The 18,017-nt window shown below is 46.3% G+C and overlaps 4 protein-coding genes across 10 annotated transcripts in view; 2 read left to right on the forward strand and 2 right to left on the reverse strand.

The window, feature by feature from the left end:
- Nucleotides 1-6,783, forward strand: part of rab3ip (RAB3A interacting protein (rabin3)) — a 16,551-nt gene extending 9,768 nt beyond the window's left edge. For 4 of the 5 annotated variants that reach the window (XM_076722200.1, XM_076722197.1, XM_076722198.1 and 1 more), the window contains 3 exons: nt 103-202; nt 482-551; nt 790-3,481. In XM_076722200.1, coding sequence (XP_076578315.1) covers nt 103-202; nt 482-551; nt 790-872 — 253 coding nt within the window. In that variant the 3' untranslated portion in view covers nt 873-3,481. Of the gene's footprint in view, nt 1-102; nt 203-481; nt 552-789; nt 3,482-5,304 lie in introns of those variants that run through there. The other variant, XR_013075851.1, reaches the window with a different exon arrangement.
- LOC143315258 (transmembrane protein 19-like) lies at nt 3,231-4,768 on the reverse strand. The gene is made up of 3 exons (XM_076722858.1): nt 4,751-4,768; nt 4,260-4,437; nt 3,231-3,555 (listed from the first exon to the last, which is right to left on the reverse strand). The coding sequence occupies exons 1-3, from the start codon at nt 4,766-4,768 to the stop codon at nt 3,311-3,313; spliced, it is 441 nt and encodes a 146-aa protein (XP_076578973.1). The 3' UTR covers nt 3,231-3,310.
- A 140-nt stretch (nt 6,784-6,923) lies between the features above and the next one.
- tmem19 (transmembrane protein 19) lies at nt 6,924-15,226 on the reverse strand. Of its 3 annotated transcripts, XM_076722614.1 has the most exons (9): nt 14,991-15,226; nt 13,904-13,992; nt 10,655-10,802; nt 9,724-9,837; nt 8,934-9,071; nt 8,741-8,817; nt 8,492-8,669; nt 8,003-8,212; nt 6,924-7,525 (listed from the first exon to the last, which is right to left on the reverse strand). In XM_076722614.1, exons 3-9 carry the CDS (start codon nt 10,782-10,784, stop codon nt 7,365-7,367), a joined length of 1,008 nt encoding a protein of 335 aa, XP_076578729.1. In that variant the 5' UTR covers nt 10,785-10,802; nt 13,904-13,992; nt 14,991-15,226; the 3' UTR covers nt 6,924-7,364. The 3 variants fall into 3 exon arrangements, with proteins under 3 accessions (XP_076578729.1, XP_076578728.1, XP_076578730.1); XM_076722613.1 differs by lacking the exons at nt 13,904-13,992; nt 14,991-15,226 and adding an exon at nt 11,871-12,116; XM_076722615.1 differs by lacking the exons at nt 13,904-13,992; nt 14,991-15,226 and adding an exon at nt 10,893-11,228.
- kics2 (KICSTOR subunit 2) lies at nt 15,044-17,810 on the forward strand. The gene is made up of 3 exons (XM_076722612.1): nt 15,044-15,275; nt 15,803-16,091; nt 16,664-17,810. The coding sequence occupies exons 1-3, from the start codon at nt 15,044-15,046 to the stop codon at nt 17,481-17,483; spliced, it is 1,341 nt and encodes a 446-aa protein (XP_076578727.1). The 3' UTR covers nt 17,484-17,810.
- The last annotated feature ends 207 nt before the right edge of the window (nt 17,811-18,017 follow it).

Consider the following 18,017-nt stretch of genomic DNA (forward strand, 5'->3'; position numbering starts at 1 on the left):
TCTGTCCTCCCTCTGCTCCCCCTAGTCTCATTGTTACTCCTGGAAAGTTTCTTTGTTCACTTGTTTTCAGTTTTCAGATGTTTTTTTCTGTGTCTTTGGCAGAAAATGTGCCCTGAGCGGTCAGACCAAAACCTGTAAGCACAGAATCAAGTTTGGAGATTCGTCCAACTATTACTACGTATCTCCCTACTGTAGATATAGAGTGAGTACACACACACACACACACTCTGTAAATGTTAAATGATATTATTTATAATATCCTGGTTCCTGTTTTATTTCAGCTCCTGTTCTGTGTATAAAGATCGTTTATATATCTCCAATCTAACAACATGCTCACACACATGAACACACGTAAACACACAGATGCACATACACATGCTCACACACACACACATGCACATCTTTTGCTGTGATATTTCATAGAAATGACTGTTTGTTTGTTTGTTTGTTTGTTTGTTTGTTTGTCTCTGTGTTTTCTCAGATCACAGCAGTGTGTAACTTCTTCACCTACATTCGCTACATCCACCAAGGGCTGGTCAAACAGCAGGATGGTGAGACACACACACACACACACACACACACACACACACACACACACACACACACACACACACACACTGTTCTCTGTTTCTCATTATCAATGAACCAGGTGATTCTAGAAGCTTCGTGCACACTGGCCTCTCAGACAGTATAAACACTGACATGAAGTACAAGTACGTGAGTGCAGTAGTCGAGTACGTGTACTCGGTGACTCGTTGTGACGTCCGTGTCGCTGTGCTGCGTCCTCAGCGGAGCAGATGTTCTGGGAGGTGATGCAGCTCCGCAGAGAAATGTCCTTCGCTAAGCTCGGCTACTACAAAGACCAGCTGTGACTGACGGACGGCGCCGCCCTCCGACAACGGCAGACCCGGCCCCGAAGCCCCGCCCTCCCCCCGGTCCCGGTTTCCTCCTCTTGGCCCCTCCCCCGCCTCTGTGTGCGTGTGTTTCTGTGTGACAGAGAATAAATGTTTTCAGTCATCATGAAAAGGTCGTTTGGAGCCGCAGGTTTTAGTTTCTGTTGAGTTTGAATCCAAAATCTGAGATTTCGTTTACTGAGAGGTGAAACACTCCGATATAAGAGACGACTGAGAGGTGAAAACTGAAACACGCTGGCATTTAAACCACCTGAGGAGCTCTGACTTTGCTTTTTCTCCCCCTCGTCAGAAAGTTTAACATGGCTGAAATCAATGGAGCTGCAGTGAAGGAGGAAAAATATCTGAGATTTACTCCTTCAAATATTTATTTTAGATAAAAAAAGACACCAATAACACACAAACTGTGAACACTAACCCCAAGAAAAGTATGTTTTTTAACACATGTCATATTTCATCAAATTTTGGAAAAAATCAATGAATAATTTAGAGACTAAAGGTGTAATATTATATTAGATGTTTATTTAACACACATAAATGAGCCGTCTGCTCTCTTAATGTGGACACACGTCAGGATTTGTTCTGTGAATTATGAGGTTTTCTCATCAAGCTGAAACATTTTCATTCTGTGTTTTCTTTCTATAATAATCTCAGATATTTTCTCTCGCGGCTCAAATAATTTCAAACAGAGCAAACAGTCAGTTACTGTTTCCAGGATGAAACGTGTAGAAGCTTGTGTTTAATCGTAGGTTACGTTGTAGAAAAGGATGAAGGCGCTCGAAGGTGTTTAAGGAAGTACAGCTGGATGCAAAGATAATCAGAAGATCGTGAGATCGAACTTTAAAGCCTCGTTCAGACTGGGTTCACTCAGGTGGGGTGACAAACATCACCTGACTGACCTCCGCCCACGTCGTCTTCACAGCTGTTTCCAGCTGTTTACCCGTGAACTCGCCGCTCCGCCTTAATTTAAATCCCCACCGTGTGTTTACTGAAGCTCGTCCTTCTTCCTTTTTATATGTGAGACTGAGTGAAGTCAGAATATTTGCTAATGTGATGGATGTAAACATGCTAACATTAGCGTCGGCCTTTTTGGGAACTGGTGCCATTGAACATGTGCAGAATTAGCTGTTAGCAGCTTCTGTTTGCAGTGTCACCACTGATGCACAGACAAGCGTCACTGGAGACTTTGATACTGAAGAAAACTTAAAAACGGCAAAATTCTCAGGCAAGTTCTGAATGGGCTTTTTTTCTAAGATTTCTAAGCAGATTTCTGGACGTTTCTTCCCGATGTGCATCAGACACGGTGATGTCCTCAGGACACAGAGGTCACACTGAGCCATATCAACGTGTCTCATGTTCGGTCTCCACGCAGCGTCTTTGTCCTGCTGAATGTCCACGTGTCCTCTCATTTCCCAGTGCTTTGAATAATGAGTTAAAGTACGGCGAGTAATTGGTCCCTCGCCTCCGCCTGTCGTGTTAATCTCGTCTGAACGGGGCTTAAAATGTCTTTTCAACACTATAAAGCTGAATGCAGGAAATTTATTTGTGATTTCTTTAAGAGTTTTGATGGTTTTGTTGTCAGACGCTGGTGAAGCTTCAGGAGAATCTGAGTGACAAATAAATTGCAGGGAATCGTCCTTTAACGGCTCCTGGAGTTTTCAGCCTGCTCTCATCAATCAATCAGGAAGTGTGTAGATAGGAAGCTGTGTGTGTGTGTGTGTGTGTGTGTGTGTGTGTGTGTGTGTGTGTGTAAACTTTCTATACGTTAATTTAAACCTGACTCCTCTGCTTCTCTCTCTCCCATTCAAAGTCAATGTCACTCTCCCGGTTTGGTTTAGTGCCTTTTCTCTCAGACACTCTGAAATAAAAACAGTAATACCTCTGGAAAGCCTTCGCTCTCCGTGGACTCTGTTTCCCACCTCACACTCCGGGTCAAAGGTCAAGTGCACGACAGGCAGGTGAGATATAACGAGCATGTATGTGACTCACCAACAATTACTTTATCACCAATAAATCAATGAATGGTTTGATCTGTAACGTCAGAAAACACTGAAACACGTCATCACATTCAGCTGCATCCTAAAATAAAACACACAAACTGAAAGAGAAAACTAACGAGAAGCCGCTTTAAAAATACAAATGATCAAAGAAGTCGATTTCCTGTCGATGGATCAATGTTTGTGTGTCACGAATCATCGTTAATTTTTATATGTGAGACTGAGTTTAGTCAGAATATTTGCTAATGTCCTCAGGACACAGGTCACACTGAGCCATATCAACGTGTTTCATGTTCGGTCTCCACGCAGCGTCTTTGTCCTGCTGAATGTCCACGTGTCCTCTCATTTCCCAGTGCTTTGAATAATGAGTTAAAGTACATAGCCACATAGCCAGGTCCCTCCTCACACTGTTACTGCTCCTCCTGTCGGCCTCCTACCTGAATACTGCATGTGAGCTCCCAGGAAGGAGTCCAGCATGGATCCCAGCAGGCCGGCCACTCCGCCGTACACCATGATGGGCCACTGAGGGTCGGCCGCGTGCAGGTCGCCGACCAACAGGAGCTGTGTCACAAAGTAAGCCACGCCCACCGTGAACCCACCCAGGAAGCTGGCGACCAACCCGACGGGAGTGACTCCTCCGTTCGTTCCTGCAGCACAACGAGAACAGAAGAAAGAATCAGAGTTGACCCTCAAGCGAGGAGTTCATCCTTTAACCACATCCATTCATCCTGACACTCGTCCATACATAAAGACTCTTCACTTCACGATATGAAACAAAGTTTCTATTTACCCTCACGTAGAACCGCCTCAGGTCATCGACCGCGTCACAGTCAAAAGTCTGATCGACAACATTCGCAGAAACTCCAAACTTACGACCCGCTGTGGGGCCATCTTATCTTTGGTTTGTGTCTGACCTCGCTCTGAGCTCCCGCTCGGCTCTTTCACGAATAAACTGAGTGTTTGTGTCTTTTCTGTCACTTCAGCAGATCTGTGATCAGATCAGGAGCCGCAGGTTCCAGCTGTTTCTCATTCAATCTGCTGATTCACACAGATGTCACAGGAGCTGAATGTCTTCAGCAATGAGACGATGAGCCCATTGATCGATTGGTATATTGGACAGGAAACGAAGAGCAAACTGATTTTGATGATGACTTCAAACATTAAAGATTATCAATAAGTGTCAAACACTCACTGGGTCCAGTTTCCCAAACATTTAAATGATGAAAAGACTTCACTGATGCAGCAGAACCAGAAATGCCGCCTACGTTACCCACAATGCAACTCCACCGCCCACAGTTTCTTATTTCCTCGCGTCCCACCCCCCACCCCCTGACTCTCTGTGGCCTCTCACCTGCTAGCACTTCCTTCCAGGTGGTGATGAGTCTTGGCTGTGATTGGCTGAGGACAGGCCCCACCTCTGACACCCAGGTGTCCCCAGTGCTGCAGGCCAGCGCTCCCAGCAGAGCGAGGCACATCCAGGAGGCCGAGTACTGCTTACTGAAATCAATGGGGCTCTCACCTGGACCCTCCTGAGACACGACAGCCAATCAGAAACCAGCAGGAAATCAACGGCCTACACATGAGCAGAGTGTGTGTTTACCTCGATCATGTAGAGCAGTGCCAGCTCTGTGGGGACTCCTCCATTACAGAAGACCTGGACCCAGTTCCTCTGCCCCCCCAACACACACACACACACACACACACACACACACACACACACACACACACACACACACACACACACACACACAGTGGGAAGTTTGCTGTTGTTTCTGTTCTTTCTGGTGTCACCTGTGTGGGAAATCCCCTGTGGTGACATCACACAGGTAGAGCCCTGCTGACCGTGTCCCCACACTGCATGGTGACAGAAGTGTTCAAACAGACGGTGTGTGAGTGTGTTTTTTACTGGCATTTTGGACACACTCTCTGTTCACGCAGTGACATTGTGGGGACACACTGTCCTCATGGGAACAGAAGACTTTTTCTCTCTCTGTGAGGACAGTTTGAGACTTTGAGGCTTTACATGTGATTTTAAAGGTTCATGTTAGAACGAGGTTCAGGTTCAGGTTCAGACTGGACGTTTAGTGTTCAGTGTTCAGGTTTGTGGCTGACAAATACGTCAGTGAGGATGGTGAGACACACACACACACACACACACACACTGTTCTCTTGTTTCTCATTATCAATGAACCTGGTGATTCTAGAAGCTTCGTGCACACTGGCCTCTCAGACAGTATAAACACTGACATGAAGTACAAGTACGTGAGTGCAGTAGTCGAGTACGTGTACTCGGTGACTCGTTGTGACGTCCGTGTCGCTGTGCTGCGTCCTCAGCGGAGCAGATGTTCTGGGAGGTGATGCAGCTCCGCAGAGAAATGTCCTAACCCCAAGAAAAGTACGTTTTTTACACGAAAATGTCATATTTCATCAAATTTTGGAAAAAATAAATGAATAATTTAGAGACTAAAGGTGTAATATTATATTAGATGTTTATTTAACACACATAAATGAGCCGTCTGCTCTCTTAATGTGGACACACGTCAGGATTTGTTCTGTGAATTATGAGGTTTTCTCATCAAGATGAAACATTTTCATTTGTGTTTTCTTTCTATAATAATCTCAGATATTTTCTCTCGCGGCTCAAATAATTTCAAACAAAGAGCAAACAGTCAGTTACTGTTTCCAGGATGAAACGTGTAGAAGCTTGTGTTTAATCGTAGGTTACGTTGTAGAAAAGGATGAAGGCGCTCGAAGGTGTTTAAGGAAGTACAGCTGGATGCAAAGATAATCAGAAGATCATGAGATCGAACTTTAAAGCCTCGTTCAGACTGGGTTCACTCAGGTGGGGTGACTAACATCACCTGACTGACCTCCACCCACGTCGTCTTCACAGCTGTTTCCAGCTGTTTACCTGTGAACTCGCCGCTCCGCCTTAATTTAAATCCCCACCGTGTGTTTACTGAAGCTCGTCCTTCTTCCTTTTTATATGTGAGACTGAGTGAAGTCAGAATATTTGCTGATGTGATGGATGTAAACATGCTAACATTAGCGTCGGCCTTTTTGGGAACTGGTGCCATTAAACGTGTGCAGAATTAGCTGTTAGCAGCTTCTGTTTGCAGTGTCACCACTGATGCACAGACAAGCGTCACTGGAGACTTTGATACTGAAGAAAACTTAAAAACGGCAAAATTCTCAGGCAAGTTCTGAATGGGCTTTTTTTCTAAGATTTCTAAGCAGATTTCTGGACGTTTCTTCCCGATGTGCATCAGACACGGTGATGTCCTCAGGACACAGAGGTCACACTGAGCCATATCAACGTGTCTCATGTTCGGTCTCCACGCAGCGTCTTTGTCCTGCTGAATGTCCACGTGTCCTCTCATTTCCCAGTGCTTTGAATAATGAGTTAAAGTACGGCGAGTATTTGGTCCCTCGCCTCCGCCTGTCGTGTTAATCTCGTCTGAACGGGGCTTAAAATGTCTTTTCAACACTATAAAGCTGAATGCAGGAACTTTATTTGTGATTTCTTTAAGAGTTTTGATGGTTTTGTTGTCAGACGCTGGTGAAGCTTCAGGAGAATCTGAGTGACAAATAAATTGCAGGGAATCGTCCTTTAACGGCTCCTGGAGTTTTCAGCCTGCTCTCATCAATCAATCAGGAAGTGTGTAGATAGGAAGCTGTGTGTGTGTGTGTGTGTGTGTGTGTGTGTGTGTGTGTGTGTGTGTAAACTTTCTATACGTTAATTTAAACCTGACTCCTCTGCTTCTCTCTCTCCCATTCAAAGTCAATGTCACTCTCCCGGTTTGGTTTAGTGCCTTTTCTCTCAGACACTCTGAAATAAAAACAGTAATACCTCTGGAAAGCCTTCGCTCTCCGTGGACTCTGTTTCCCACCTCACACTCCGGGTCAAAGGTCAAGTGCACGACAGGCAGGTGAGATATAACGAGCATGTGGCTGCAGATCGAGGCCGGCTGTAATCTTCCGATTCACACACTTTAACAAAGAAACACACCTTCAGTTCAAAAGTACCACCAGTTTATTTGCACATTAAATGAGATTCAGACATTCAGAGCACAAACCAGTTCAAAGGAGCTCCTGAATGGATCCTGATCCTCTGCAGCGATAAACTGCATGTTATTTACTCAGTGACGAACCTGTTGAAGCTCTTTGACACTTATTTACTATGAATATGACTCTGTTTGTAACTCCAACTCCTGGGTTTCTGTACTCACTCAGATCGCCAATAATAACACCCGTTTATATATTTAGAGTTACTGTCCGTCCGTCCGTCAGCTGAGACCTCGTCTGCGTTCAGTCAAACGTCGTGGAGTCGATGAAGAATAACAAAACACGCAGAGTGTGTGTGAGTGTGTGTGTTCTTTTAATATTTAGTACTCAGATGTCTCGGAAAAGCTCCTCGGATCAGTCCGTCGCTCCACGCCGTTCACCGGTCGGCGGTCTACCGCGGCCACATCCCCCACGCCAGCCCGGGCAGGACGAGCGCCACGAGGACGGAGGAGAACAGGTTGACGGCGTTGTTGTCTAAGATGGGTTTCCCGGAGATCCGCTGGGTGGTGGCGGACTCGTAGCTCACCACCTTCCCGATGCTGGAGTCAAAGCCTGAGGACAGACGGACAGATGAGCGGCGCGTCTCCAGAGGTCCAAACTGCACTCAGTCAGCACGCTGGAGCTAACGCTAATGTGACCCATCGGGGTCTCCACCAACAATTACTTTATCACCAATAAATCAATGAATGGTTTGATCTGTAACGTCAGAAAACACTGAAACACGTCATCACATTCAGCTGCATCCTAAAATAAAACACACAAACTGAAAGAGAAAACTAACGAGAAGCCGCTTTAAAAATAAAAATGATCAAAGAAGTCGATTTCCTGTCGATGGATCAATGTTTGTGTGTCACGAATCATCGTTAATTAACGAGGCACAGGCAGCTCGTGATGCATTTTCAACATGTCTGTTCTTAGAAGTATTTCCATTTCTTGATGAATCTATAGAGATCAGCTGATAGAGCAGTCTTCCAGCACATAGCCAGGTCCCTCCTCACACTGTTACTGCTCCTCCTGTCGGCCTCCTACCTGAATACTGCATGTGAGCTCCCAGGAAGGAGTCCAGCATGGATCCCAGCAGGCCGGCCACTCCGCCGTACACCATGATGGGCCACTGAGGGTCGGCCGCGTGCAGGTCGCTGACCAACAGGAGCTGCGTCACAAAGTAAGCCACGCCCACCGTGAACCCACCCAGGAAGCTGGCGACCAACCCGACGGGAGTGACTCCTCCGTTTGTTCCTGCAGCACAACGAGAACAGAAGAAAGAATCAGAGTTGACCCTCAAGCGAGGAGTTCATCCTTTAACCACATCCATTCATCCTGACACTCGTCCATACATAAAGACTCTTCACTTCACGATATGAAACAAAGTTTCTATTTACCCTCACGTAGAACCGCCTCAGGTCATCGACCGCGTCACAGTCAAAAGCAACAATGCAACTCCACCGCCCACAGTTTCTTCTTTCCTTGTGTCCCACCCCCCACCCCCCCACACCCTGACTCTCTGTGGCCTCTCACCTGCTGGCACTTCCTTCCAGGTGGTGATGAGTCTTGGCTGTGATTGGCTGAGGACAGGCCCCACCTCTGACGCCCAGGTGTCCCCAGTGCTGCAGGCCAGCGCTCCCAGCAGAGCGAGGCACATCCAGGAGGCCGAGTACTGCTTACTGAAATCAATGGGGATCTCACCTGGACCCACCTGAGACACGACAGCCAATCAGAAACCAGCAGGAAATCAACGGCCTACACATGAGCAGAGTGTGTGTTTACCTCGATCATGTAGAGCAGTGCCAGCTCTGTGGGGACTCCTCCATTACAGAAGACCTGGACCCAGTTCCTCTGCCCCCCTAACACACACACACACACACACACACACACATACACACACACACACACAGAGTTAAAACATGACATTTTGAACTTGGATTCATCCAAACAGACGCCGCTCCTTCCCGCCTCTCACCTTCTTTGTACTCGGCGTCTATTTTCTTCTTCTGCGCTCCTCCCCAGCGGGTCAGCCTGGAGGAGGTGATGAAGAAGGCCAGCAGGGAGGAGAAGAAGCTGTAGTTGGCCATCGTCAACACGAAGCCGACGAGGAGAGCTGAGAGGAAACGGAGATCACGTGAGAGTCTTTGACTTCCTGTTAACCTTAAAGAACGCCATAAACTGACAGAAACACACAAATCAGTCACTTCACATGTTAAAACGGCCGCAGTCACTTCCTGAAACAGCTGGCCCAATGACACCATCAATGCCTTTCTTTCAGAATATTTACTTTCATACAAGTTGAATCGATTCTTTATGGTGGATTCGGCCACAAAGATTTATTCTGTCCCTGCTGACGTCTCTCCGGGCAGGATGTCACCCGATAATGACTGAATTTTCCCGCTGTGGGATCAACAAAATCTTATCGTGAAAGCGGACCGAAGGAGACCTGATCCCCTCCCACCCTGAAGGCGTCACCGTCTATCTGCCTTATTGTTGCATTCAGACACATCTAAGCATGTTTTTCTGCTGTTTTTCTATCTGCTGCTGTCTGAGAAGCACCAAACATAATTTTGTTAAATGCCCACAAAGACCAATTAAGTGTCACATGTCTCAGCAGAAACATCCCACAGAGCCGAGCAAAGCGCTTATTCTCGGTGGGTTCATCGTTTCAATGGCCTCCTTTCATATCGCACTCAGTCCATTATCAAGAAAAATTACTCGCCAGCGCAGCTTTAAAATGGTTGAACACATGGACACGCACTCACCTCCCAGTGCTCCGGAGTGGTCCAGGCTGCGTCTCTTCAGCGCTCTGACCGTCATAACCAGAGGAATCAAGATGGAGAACAGCCACCGCCACGGTGACACGGGCTGCAGTGTCCCTGTAAACACACACACACACACACACACACACACACACACACACACACACACACACACACACACACACACACACACACAGCAGCGTTAAAATCACGACCATCGCTCCACCTGAGACGCTTCTGGTGGCTTCCACATTTTGTGAATGACGGATGATCTGACAGCAGCACCAAACCTTCAGTTTTCCACTGTGAAGAGGAAACGTTTGAGTCCTGAAGTTTAACACTTCAGCTTGACCAAACGCCAGCTGTTCACCTGGTGACGGAGCTGCGGATTATTATTTAAGGGTCAGACTGTACGATGGCCAACTGTGTGAATGAAAGATTTACGTTCACACTCACACAGGAAACACACATTACACTGATTAGACCAAGGTCAAACTGCACAACATGAGGTTACATGATGAATTATGAAAAACTGTGACCACATTTAATGTTCATTTCTGGGAAAGATAGAAACACACTGAGCGTGAAGGCTGAGGAATTTAGGGACTGTTCAGCAGAGAGCACATGATTTGGTTTGACTCAGTTTTCCTCCCTCGGGACATTTTCATTCCTATGCGCCGGTGACATCTGTGGCTGACCGCGTTGTTTCCAGGTTTACTCTCCATCCGTCCGATTCTCATCAACACATCATCACCAAAAGCCTTGAGGCTTGAGGCTCTTCATATGTGGCACAAACGTTGACATGGACTCAAGGTCCTAGGGATCAAAGGTAACTGTGACCACACAGATGAGATTTTGGGCCATAACTCAAAAGTACTTTCATGCATCGGACACTGAAATCCAAACCTAAAACCTCAGACTGAGAGGAGCTCACCGTAGTAGGTGCTGATGGTGAGAGAGACGACCCAGAAGAAGAGGGAGAGCGCCAGGGTGGCGCACAGCACGATCATGTCAGTCATCATCTTCACGTACTCCTTCATCTGCACCTCGTTTTCATACTCCATGCTGACAGAAAGACTGAGCTGAAAGACAGGAGACAGGGTCAGCGAATGATTACCTTTTATTCAATGTGGGCGACAGTATCAGGTGTGAACCTGCAGAGGTACTCTCACCTACGCTGGCAGGTCCCCTCAGGTTTATGAGGCTTTATACTGCCATTCAGATCACCTTTTGCTGCCCGTGTGTTCACCCTCAGCGCTCTCACAGAGACGTTTTTGAACGCATCAGCTGTTTTCACAGACAAATCTCTAAAATCGGCAGTACACCACCTGCTCAGCACCGAACGTGAGACAGACTCAGCAGGAGAGCAGCTGGTGAACACAGAGGAACTTTCAGCCGCTGAGTAAAGAATGCATTCTTTTTGCTTCTGTTTATCCCTCAGCTGCAGCTCAGGGACACTCTGTCTGTGGAAGCACAAAGAGGTGATTCTACACTGAGGAGACGAACTCTGAAGGATGCCCATTTGATTTGCTGAGCTGAGACTGAATGCCAAGCATTCGCTTCAGATGAACTTGTGAGCCCATTTTTGCACAAAACAAGGACTGTGTGTTTTGTCCCCAGTCACACACAATGAACACAAATTCTATATTTCAATGGCCGCTATGAACATGGGGAATATTAGACTATTGCAGTAGGAGCAATACTTTAACTGTATATGTACTCTCACTTGGCTCCTCTGGCACAGCAGAGTGCCTTCATCATCGTTCATTCTTCCACACGTGAAAAGGAAAGGACCACTGCACCTGCGTATTGTGCTGTCACACCTCTAAACCTGCGTTACAGCTGGGCTCCTTAAAGCATTAGGCTACATGTGCACGTTATTAATGCATACAGGAGGGCGACACGTGAAAGGAGTTTCCCTTTAAGAAACTGACCAACTTAATCATTTATGCTGAAAAATCGTTGATACTAACGACAACAGCGACGTTGACGAGGAGACACCGAAAAGGTTCCACATCGCTGTACATAAGATACGTTAGCTAGCAACAACGGTGGCTAACGTTAGCAAATGTGCTAATATGTTCCGTCTTACGATATTAAAAATGTAAGTCCCTTCTTCAATTACACACGCTGAGTGGAGGTGAACTCACCAGTTATTTCCCGAGCCATCGTGAGTTACAACTGCTTGCCTTCGCAGAAAGCTAAGTTAGCTGAATTTAACAGCGTTTACAGCTGAGACGAAAGTATTTTTCTCTCTTCAAACGCGGACCAAAATACTTTCTTTATAGGAAATAACTACATCAACTGAAAACTATGTTTGAGTAGGTAGCATACAAATAAGCCGATATGACTGCTTGGCTGAGGCGCTGACTCTCAGGTACCGGAGGGGAAGGTTTAAGCAACGGACCGACTTCCGCAAACAAACCGTTGACAATTCTTAAAGGGACAGTAACCTGTTTAAAATCACGGCGGTGTTGGAAATAACAGGCATCACTCCGCACATGTTTTGGGACAGTAATTGCTTTTTAATGTAGTGATATATACCGAAAAACTTCTTCCATTCCGAGAAATCCTGCACTGTTCGTAATTTTGGCTTAGTGATATGGACTAGTCTCAAATACTGCAATACCCACGAGCCTCGACCGGCATTGCTGTGGAGAAGAGTCAGTCAAAGGTGTGAATCAAATCAATAGCGAATCAAACATGGCGCCAGTTTGCAGAATTCACCGACAGCTGACCCAGTTAATCAGTGTTATGCTTACATTACAGCACAGACACGACGCATATGTGCCTTACTTGCTAAAGGATCAAGTCAGATCATTTCCAGGAATGATTTTTCTAATCATGTATACCACAAGCATCATCATCCCCCATATAATTCCTGTAAATGTCACATATTGTAAAGCTGTGGACAAGGTGCTGACTGTAATCTGTGATCACATGGAAACATCTTCCTCCCTGAAAGAATATTGAGAGCACAAACAGGTCTCTGTCTCAAACTGTTCAAACAGCGTCCACATGAACACAAGCTCTTTCTTTCACTATCAGATCATCTTTGATCTAACAGCCTATGGATCAGCTCGTCACTTGCTAAATAATAATAAATGTGCAAAACACTGAGAATACAGATGGACGGTGGAGAGGTGGGTTATGCATTTCTGGTACTCAGAGGATGAATCCTCCTGACTTTGGTGTCCGTGACTTTTCCTCCAGTGCATGAGGCTGATGTTTGTTTGTTTGTTTGTTTTTATCATATAATAATAATATGGATGAAAGGTCTGTCTGTCCACCACTTTGGTCCACTGCCATAACATTTTGTGCACACATTCATGAACAGGAACATCAACATGAATGAACCAAAGTAAGAGTCATTGCCATGTTCTGTTTTTGATTTGACAAGTGAGCCTCCATTACTGTTCTCACTATGCATGCTGCCACTTGGTCCCGTCATTCCAGAACAAAATGTATGTTTACATAGTTACGCAGATGGCACACCGCTGTGTTGAACCAAATGATGCTGCCGCTATAGACTCAATTACTAACTGTGTTTTGGCAATCAATCAGTGGATGAGCAATAACTTCTTAAATGTAGTTAAACTGAAACCCAACTCATAAAACTAAAACAAAAAGAGAGCTGCTGTTTAATAATCTGTAGAAATTAACTCCCTGGATTAAATCTGAGGGTTACAAATCTTCATTTTTCCACATTAGAAACAGCTAAAGAGTGATGATTTGTAACTGAAAAAGATGCTGAAAGACTGATTCATGCCTTTATTTCAAACCAAATTGATTAATGCTCTACTTAATGCCAACCTGAGAAAAAAACATAATAAATTTTGATCTTTAATGCCATTTTCTCATCTGATGATCATATTCAACATCATGCAGGACTTTGTAACCATAATTCAGTCTCTTCAGTGTTTTCGTCTTCTCTTCCAGGAGGTGTTTACCTTTTTTAATCTGTCCACAAACTTCATACAGATCCAATTTAAACACTTCAGTGAGGCTTCATTTAACATTGTGCAACACCTACAGACACAAACCTCAAACTGTTTCTATCCAATGTGAAATGAACATTTACTGCAGTTTACTGAAATGACTGAAATACACACACACACACACGCACACGCACACGCACACGCACACGCACACACACACACACGCACAAGATAATGTCACCTACCGAGCAGGGAGGAGTGGAGGAGGAAAGTAAATATGATTTGCCCTCATTTTGAAGCTCTAAACACTTTTAAAGGCAGCAGAGATCCACCCCTGGAGAGAGAGAGAGAGAGAGAGAGAGAGAGAGAGAGAGAGAGAGAGAGAGAGAGAGAGAGAGAATGCATATGTCAAAGACTCAAGGGAAATGTAGTTGGTGAATGCTGTCTAAATAGTCATTGTCAAATCTCATTAGTTGTTATCCTGAAAGGGACTTGACATGTCTCAGAGTTCATGAAAATCTTTGCAATATCTCAATATCTTAGACATTTCACAAAAAGCCTGCTGGAGGTCTTGAAAGAAAAGTCAGGACATCATGTGGAAACCGTGTTGTCCTGAGTTGAAAAAATTAATAGCCAAAAGATTTGATAATAAAAAATTAAAAGAAACTCACAAAGACAAACAGACCTGCTGACTTGTATCAGATATAATAATCTCCTTATTCATCATCTCGATTTATTTGGCCATAAACCAGGCAAACCAACCGCAGTCCATTGAGCAATACTAGTTTTATGGTTTTATGGTCCAAGCTGAAAGATTTCTATCAATAGTATACTGACTCTTACAACAACTCGTCAGGTGTGCAGGTGAGTAGGAGGGTGGAGGAGAGAAGGCTGCCACACCCTGAGACACACACACACACACACACACACACACACACACAGGACACACTGCTCTGGCCTGGGGTCTACCTCCACAGAAGCCTCAGTGAAGCAGAAATCATCTCAGTGGTTCTATTATACACATGCAAGAAAAGCAAAGTCAGGGGTGTGATTACAGCTGAGCGTATTTATTTTGGTACTCTTGCCTTTCCGTAGTATTTACATCCGATGTAGCCATTATGGCGTCGTGCGGTTAGGTAGTTAGCTTGATACGGGCACATTTTTTAAATTGTGGTTTTAAGTACATGGTGAAGACATTTGTTTACATATCTACGAAGGGTTACGGCGTGGAACGATGGCCAGGCTGTGTTAAAGTCGGCGTATTTTGGTCAGAAAAATGGTCGTTTCTTCTTTAGACGTTAGCCTGTCACTGTGCTAACACGGTTAGCTCACCGCTAGCTCGCTCCGGCAGACAGCTGGTCAGTTTGCGGGAGAGACTCTGACCCATGATGGAGGTGGAAGAGCTGCGGCCCGTTCCCCGGGAGCGGGCCATCCTGGAGAGCTTCTTCACGCAGCTCGGCATGTTTTCTTTCGACCGGGCTAAGGACTACGTGGAGAAGGAGAAGGACAACAGCAAGAGCGCCGGGGCCATTTGGGCCGCCCTGCTGGCCGCTCTGGCTCACCTGGCCGCGGCGGAGAAGGCGTATCACAACATGACATTCCTCGGACAGAAAATGGGTAAATTTCATCTGTTTCTCGGAAGGGGTGACAAACACCTGAAACAGCTTAAACCTTTTCTCAGCTGGAGTGGCCTCGTCTGTATCTTAACATTGTTGTCATGCCTTAATTGATGAAGAGCAAAGCAATAATCAATAATTGCATGAAAAAAATAAGTCTTTTAATAAACCATCCATTGAGAAGGCTCTAAACTTGGGACTGACTGCCTTCTGATACTTTAAAAATAAGTGTTTTTATTATTGTTATCAAGATATTTACCTGAGGGTGGCTTCTTCTAAGAGGTCACACTGTGTTCCCGCCTCACGACTCACCACCTGATGAGAAAATACTGGCGCTAAATAAAAAAGTTAAATCTTTATATTTCTCATTATCCTTGCTGATAATAAATGAGACTAAGGCACAGCTACAGATTTCGTGCACCAGAGGGCGCTGTTGCACGTGGACGCTAAAAAAAGTACCACTTTCACCTCGTGCTGTAAATCTGTCTGTTTCTAAGCAGCAGTTCCTCTTCTCCTCTCCCTCCTCAGGTGGCCAGTCCTTCTTCAGCCGCAAAGACTCCATCCGAACCATCTACACCTCCCTGTACAATGAGCTCAGGAAGGTGGTGACGATGGGGCGTCACAGCCAGCCGGGCTCCGCTTCCTACCTGGAGGACCTGCTGTCGCACCTGTCAGAGCAGCTGTGCCACTTCACCCAGGCCCGCATGGAGATGGCCGACCTGTACGAGAAAATGCACTCGCTGGGCAGCCAGAAGAGCATCAACTCCGAGGAGCTGGTCACCACGCTGGAGGCCATCCTGCACAAATACAGCACCAAGTGTGTGACAAGTGTTTTCATTGTGTAGTAGTTTCTAAAATGACATTCTTTAATCCTGTTCTTTTAAGAAAACAAGTATTTACCCAAATTAAGGCTTGAACATTTCATCCACCACTGAATCCGTGAGGTAAAAGACAGAAACATGCAGGGGAGGGAATGACAGATTGGGGTTGGAGGAGGAAAACTTTCTGCTTAATCCAGCAAACGCAGGATTCCACCTTTTCCCCTGAGACGTGTCAGCGAAAATGTGTCCTGCGACTGCAGCAGGAACAGACTGCAGGCTGAGGACGACACAGCACACGACTGATGTGAGCGAGCAGTGAAGGGTGAAGGTGATGTTCATCTGCAGACCTGGAGGAATATATGGACCCCAGATGCTGTGTGTGTGTGTGTGTGTGTGTGTGTGTGTGTGTGTGTGTGTGAAGTCACACTCAGATCCAGATTTAATTGCAAATGTGTTCTCAGCACGACGGCTGCTTTCAGGTCACTACAAATTAGGTCAGCCGCTGTCTTTGCATGCGTTTGCTTTTGTTCCTGTTTAACTACTAACCTCCTCTTGCTCGCTCCCTCAGGTTCCATCACCCCATCCTGTGCCGTGTGGAGGAGGGCTTCCAGATGGAGGTAGACGTGGTGACCCAGTTGCTGCGCTGCCAGACCCAGGTGTCAGAGTGGAGCTTCCTGCCGGCTCTGCTCAGCCTGCACGGCGCCAACTCCAAGCTCACCGCCTGGGGTCAGCTTTTCCAGCGGCAGAAAGAGACCCGCAAGCACCTGTTCGGAGGTCAGTCCCAGAGGGCGGTGCAGCCTCCCCACCTGTACGTGTGGCTGCAGCGCTTCCAGGCGGCGCTCCTCGCCAAGTTCAGCTTCTACTTCCACGAAGCGCTGAGCCGGCAGACGGCGCCGGCCGACATGAGAGCCCTGACCGCCCGCACCACGCCGGACTACCACGGCAAGATCAGCTCCTTCATCCGCAAACACGACGCCAGCAACGTGTCTCTGGTGTTCGACAACCGCGGCTCCGAAAGCTTCCAGGGCCACGGCTACCACCACCCGCACTCGTACCGAGAAGCGCCGAAGGGCGTGGAGCAGTTCCCCGCCGTGGTGTCCTTGCCGTCCGGAGAGCGGCCGCTCACGCACTGGCCCAACGTCATCATGATGATGGGAGACCGCGCCGCCGAGCTCAACACTCTGGACAAAGTGGTGCACTTCTACGACGACAAGGTCCAGAGCACCTACTACCTGACGCGGCCCGAGCCGCACTTCACTCTGGTGGTGATCTTTGACGGCAGGAAGTCCGAGAAGGATCTGCACATCGCCGCCTTCCTGCAGGAGATCTCGGGCTCGCTGCGGAACTCCAAACCCTTCAGCACCCTCAAACCCGGATCGAAGGGCTGAGCTGACCTCAAATCATCTCTCAGATGACTGAAATGCTTCATCTTCTTGTGGAAACTGTTTCCTGTGGTCCAACAGCTGGTCCTCCTGTTGCTCTGAATCTTATTTTGCCAAAAATGTTCCAGACCAAAGAGACGCACCAGTTCAACTCCTCTGTGAATTAATGTTTCTCTGCTTCTGAGGCCTCGACGAACACGAAGCTGCTGACTCTTAAAGCCTTTATTTAAGATTTTTAATTTGCACCAATTACTGTTTTAACATTTGTTTTATTTTTATTAGCTTGCATTTTCTGTTCTTGATACAATCTGAATAAAGCTCTGAGATGATTACGCAGCTGGCCTCATCTCCTGAACAGTGAACCAGTCATAGTCAAAGTCATAAAACGGCAAATTCTGATTTTGGTTTTGACCTCAAAAAGCCAGAAAGTTGAATCATTAAAATCTTTTAGCAAACAGAAATAAATACTCTGACTGTTTGTCAGACTAAACAAAGACACTGGTTGATGTTTGAAGAATCAGTAATAAAATCTGTGAGCAT

The sequence above is a fragment of the Chaetodon auriga genome, chromosome 22 (assembly GCF_051107435.1).
Source record: "Chaetodon auriga isolate fChaAug3 chromosome 22, fChaAug3.hap1, whole genome shotgun sequence".
NCBI classification, from domain to species: Eukaryota; Metazoa; Chordata; class Actinopteri; order Chaetodontiformes; family Chaetodontidae; genus Chaetodon; species Chaetodon auriga.

Bases quoted from the DNA above. Each gene is read 5' to 3' on its own strand.
- tmem19 (XM_076722614.1), bottom strand. From the start codon at position 10,784: ATGGAGTATGAAAACGAGGTGCAGATGAAGGAGTACGTGAAGATGATG. The intron at 9,072-9,723 runs GTGAGTGCGTGT...GTTTCCTCTCAG, and splicing joins CCACTCCGGAGCACTGGGAG to CTCTCCTCGTCGGCTTCGTG. The intron at 8,213-8,491 runs GTGAGAGGCCAC...GTTGTGCTGCAG, and splicing joins CTGGAAGGAAGTGCCAGCAG to GAACAAACGGAGGAGTCACT.
- kics2 (XM_076722612.1), top strand. From the start codon at position 15,044: ATGATGGAGGTGGAAGAGCTGCGGCCCGTTCCCCGGGAGCGGGCCATC. The intron at 15,276-15,802 runs GTAAATTTCATC...CTCCCTCCTCAG, and splicing joins ATTCCTCGGACAGAAAATGG to GTGGCCAGTCCTTCTTCAGC. The intron at 16,092-16,663 runs GTGTGTGACAAG...TCGCTCCCTCAG, and splicing joins CTGCACAAATACAGCACCAA to GTTCCATCACCCCATCCTGT.
- LOC143315258 (XM_076722858.1), bottom strand. The intron at 3,556-4,259 runs GTGAGAGGCCAC...GTTGTGCTGCAG, and splicing joins CTGGAAGGAAGTGCTAGCAG to GAACGAACGGAGGAGTCACT.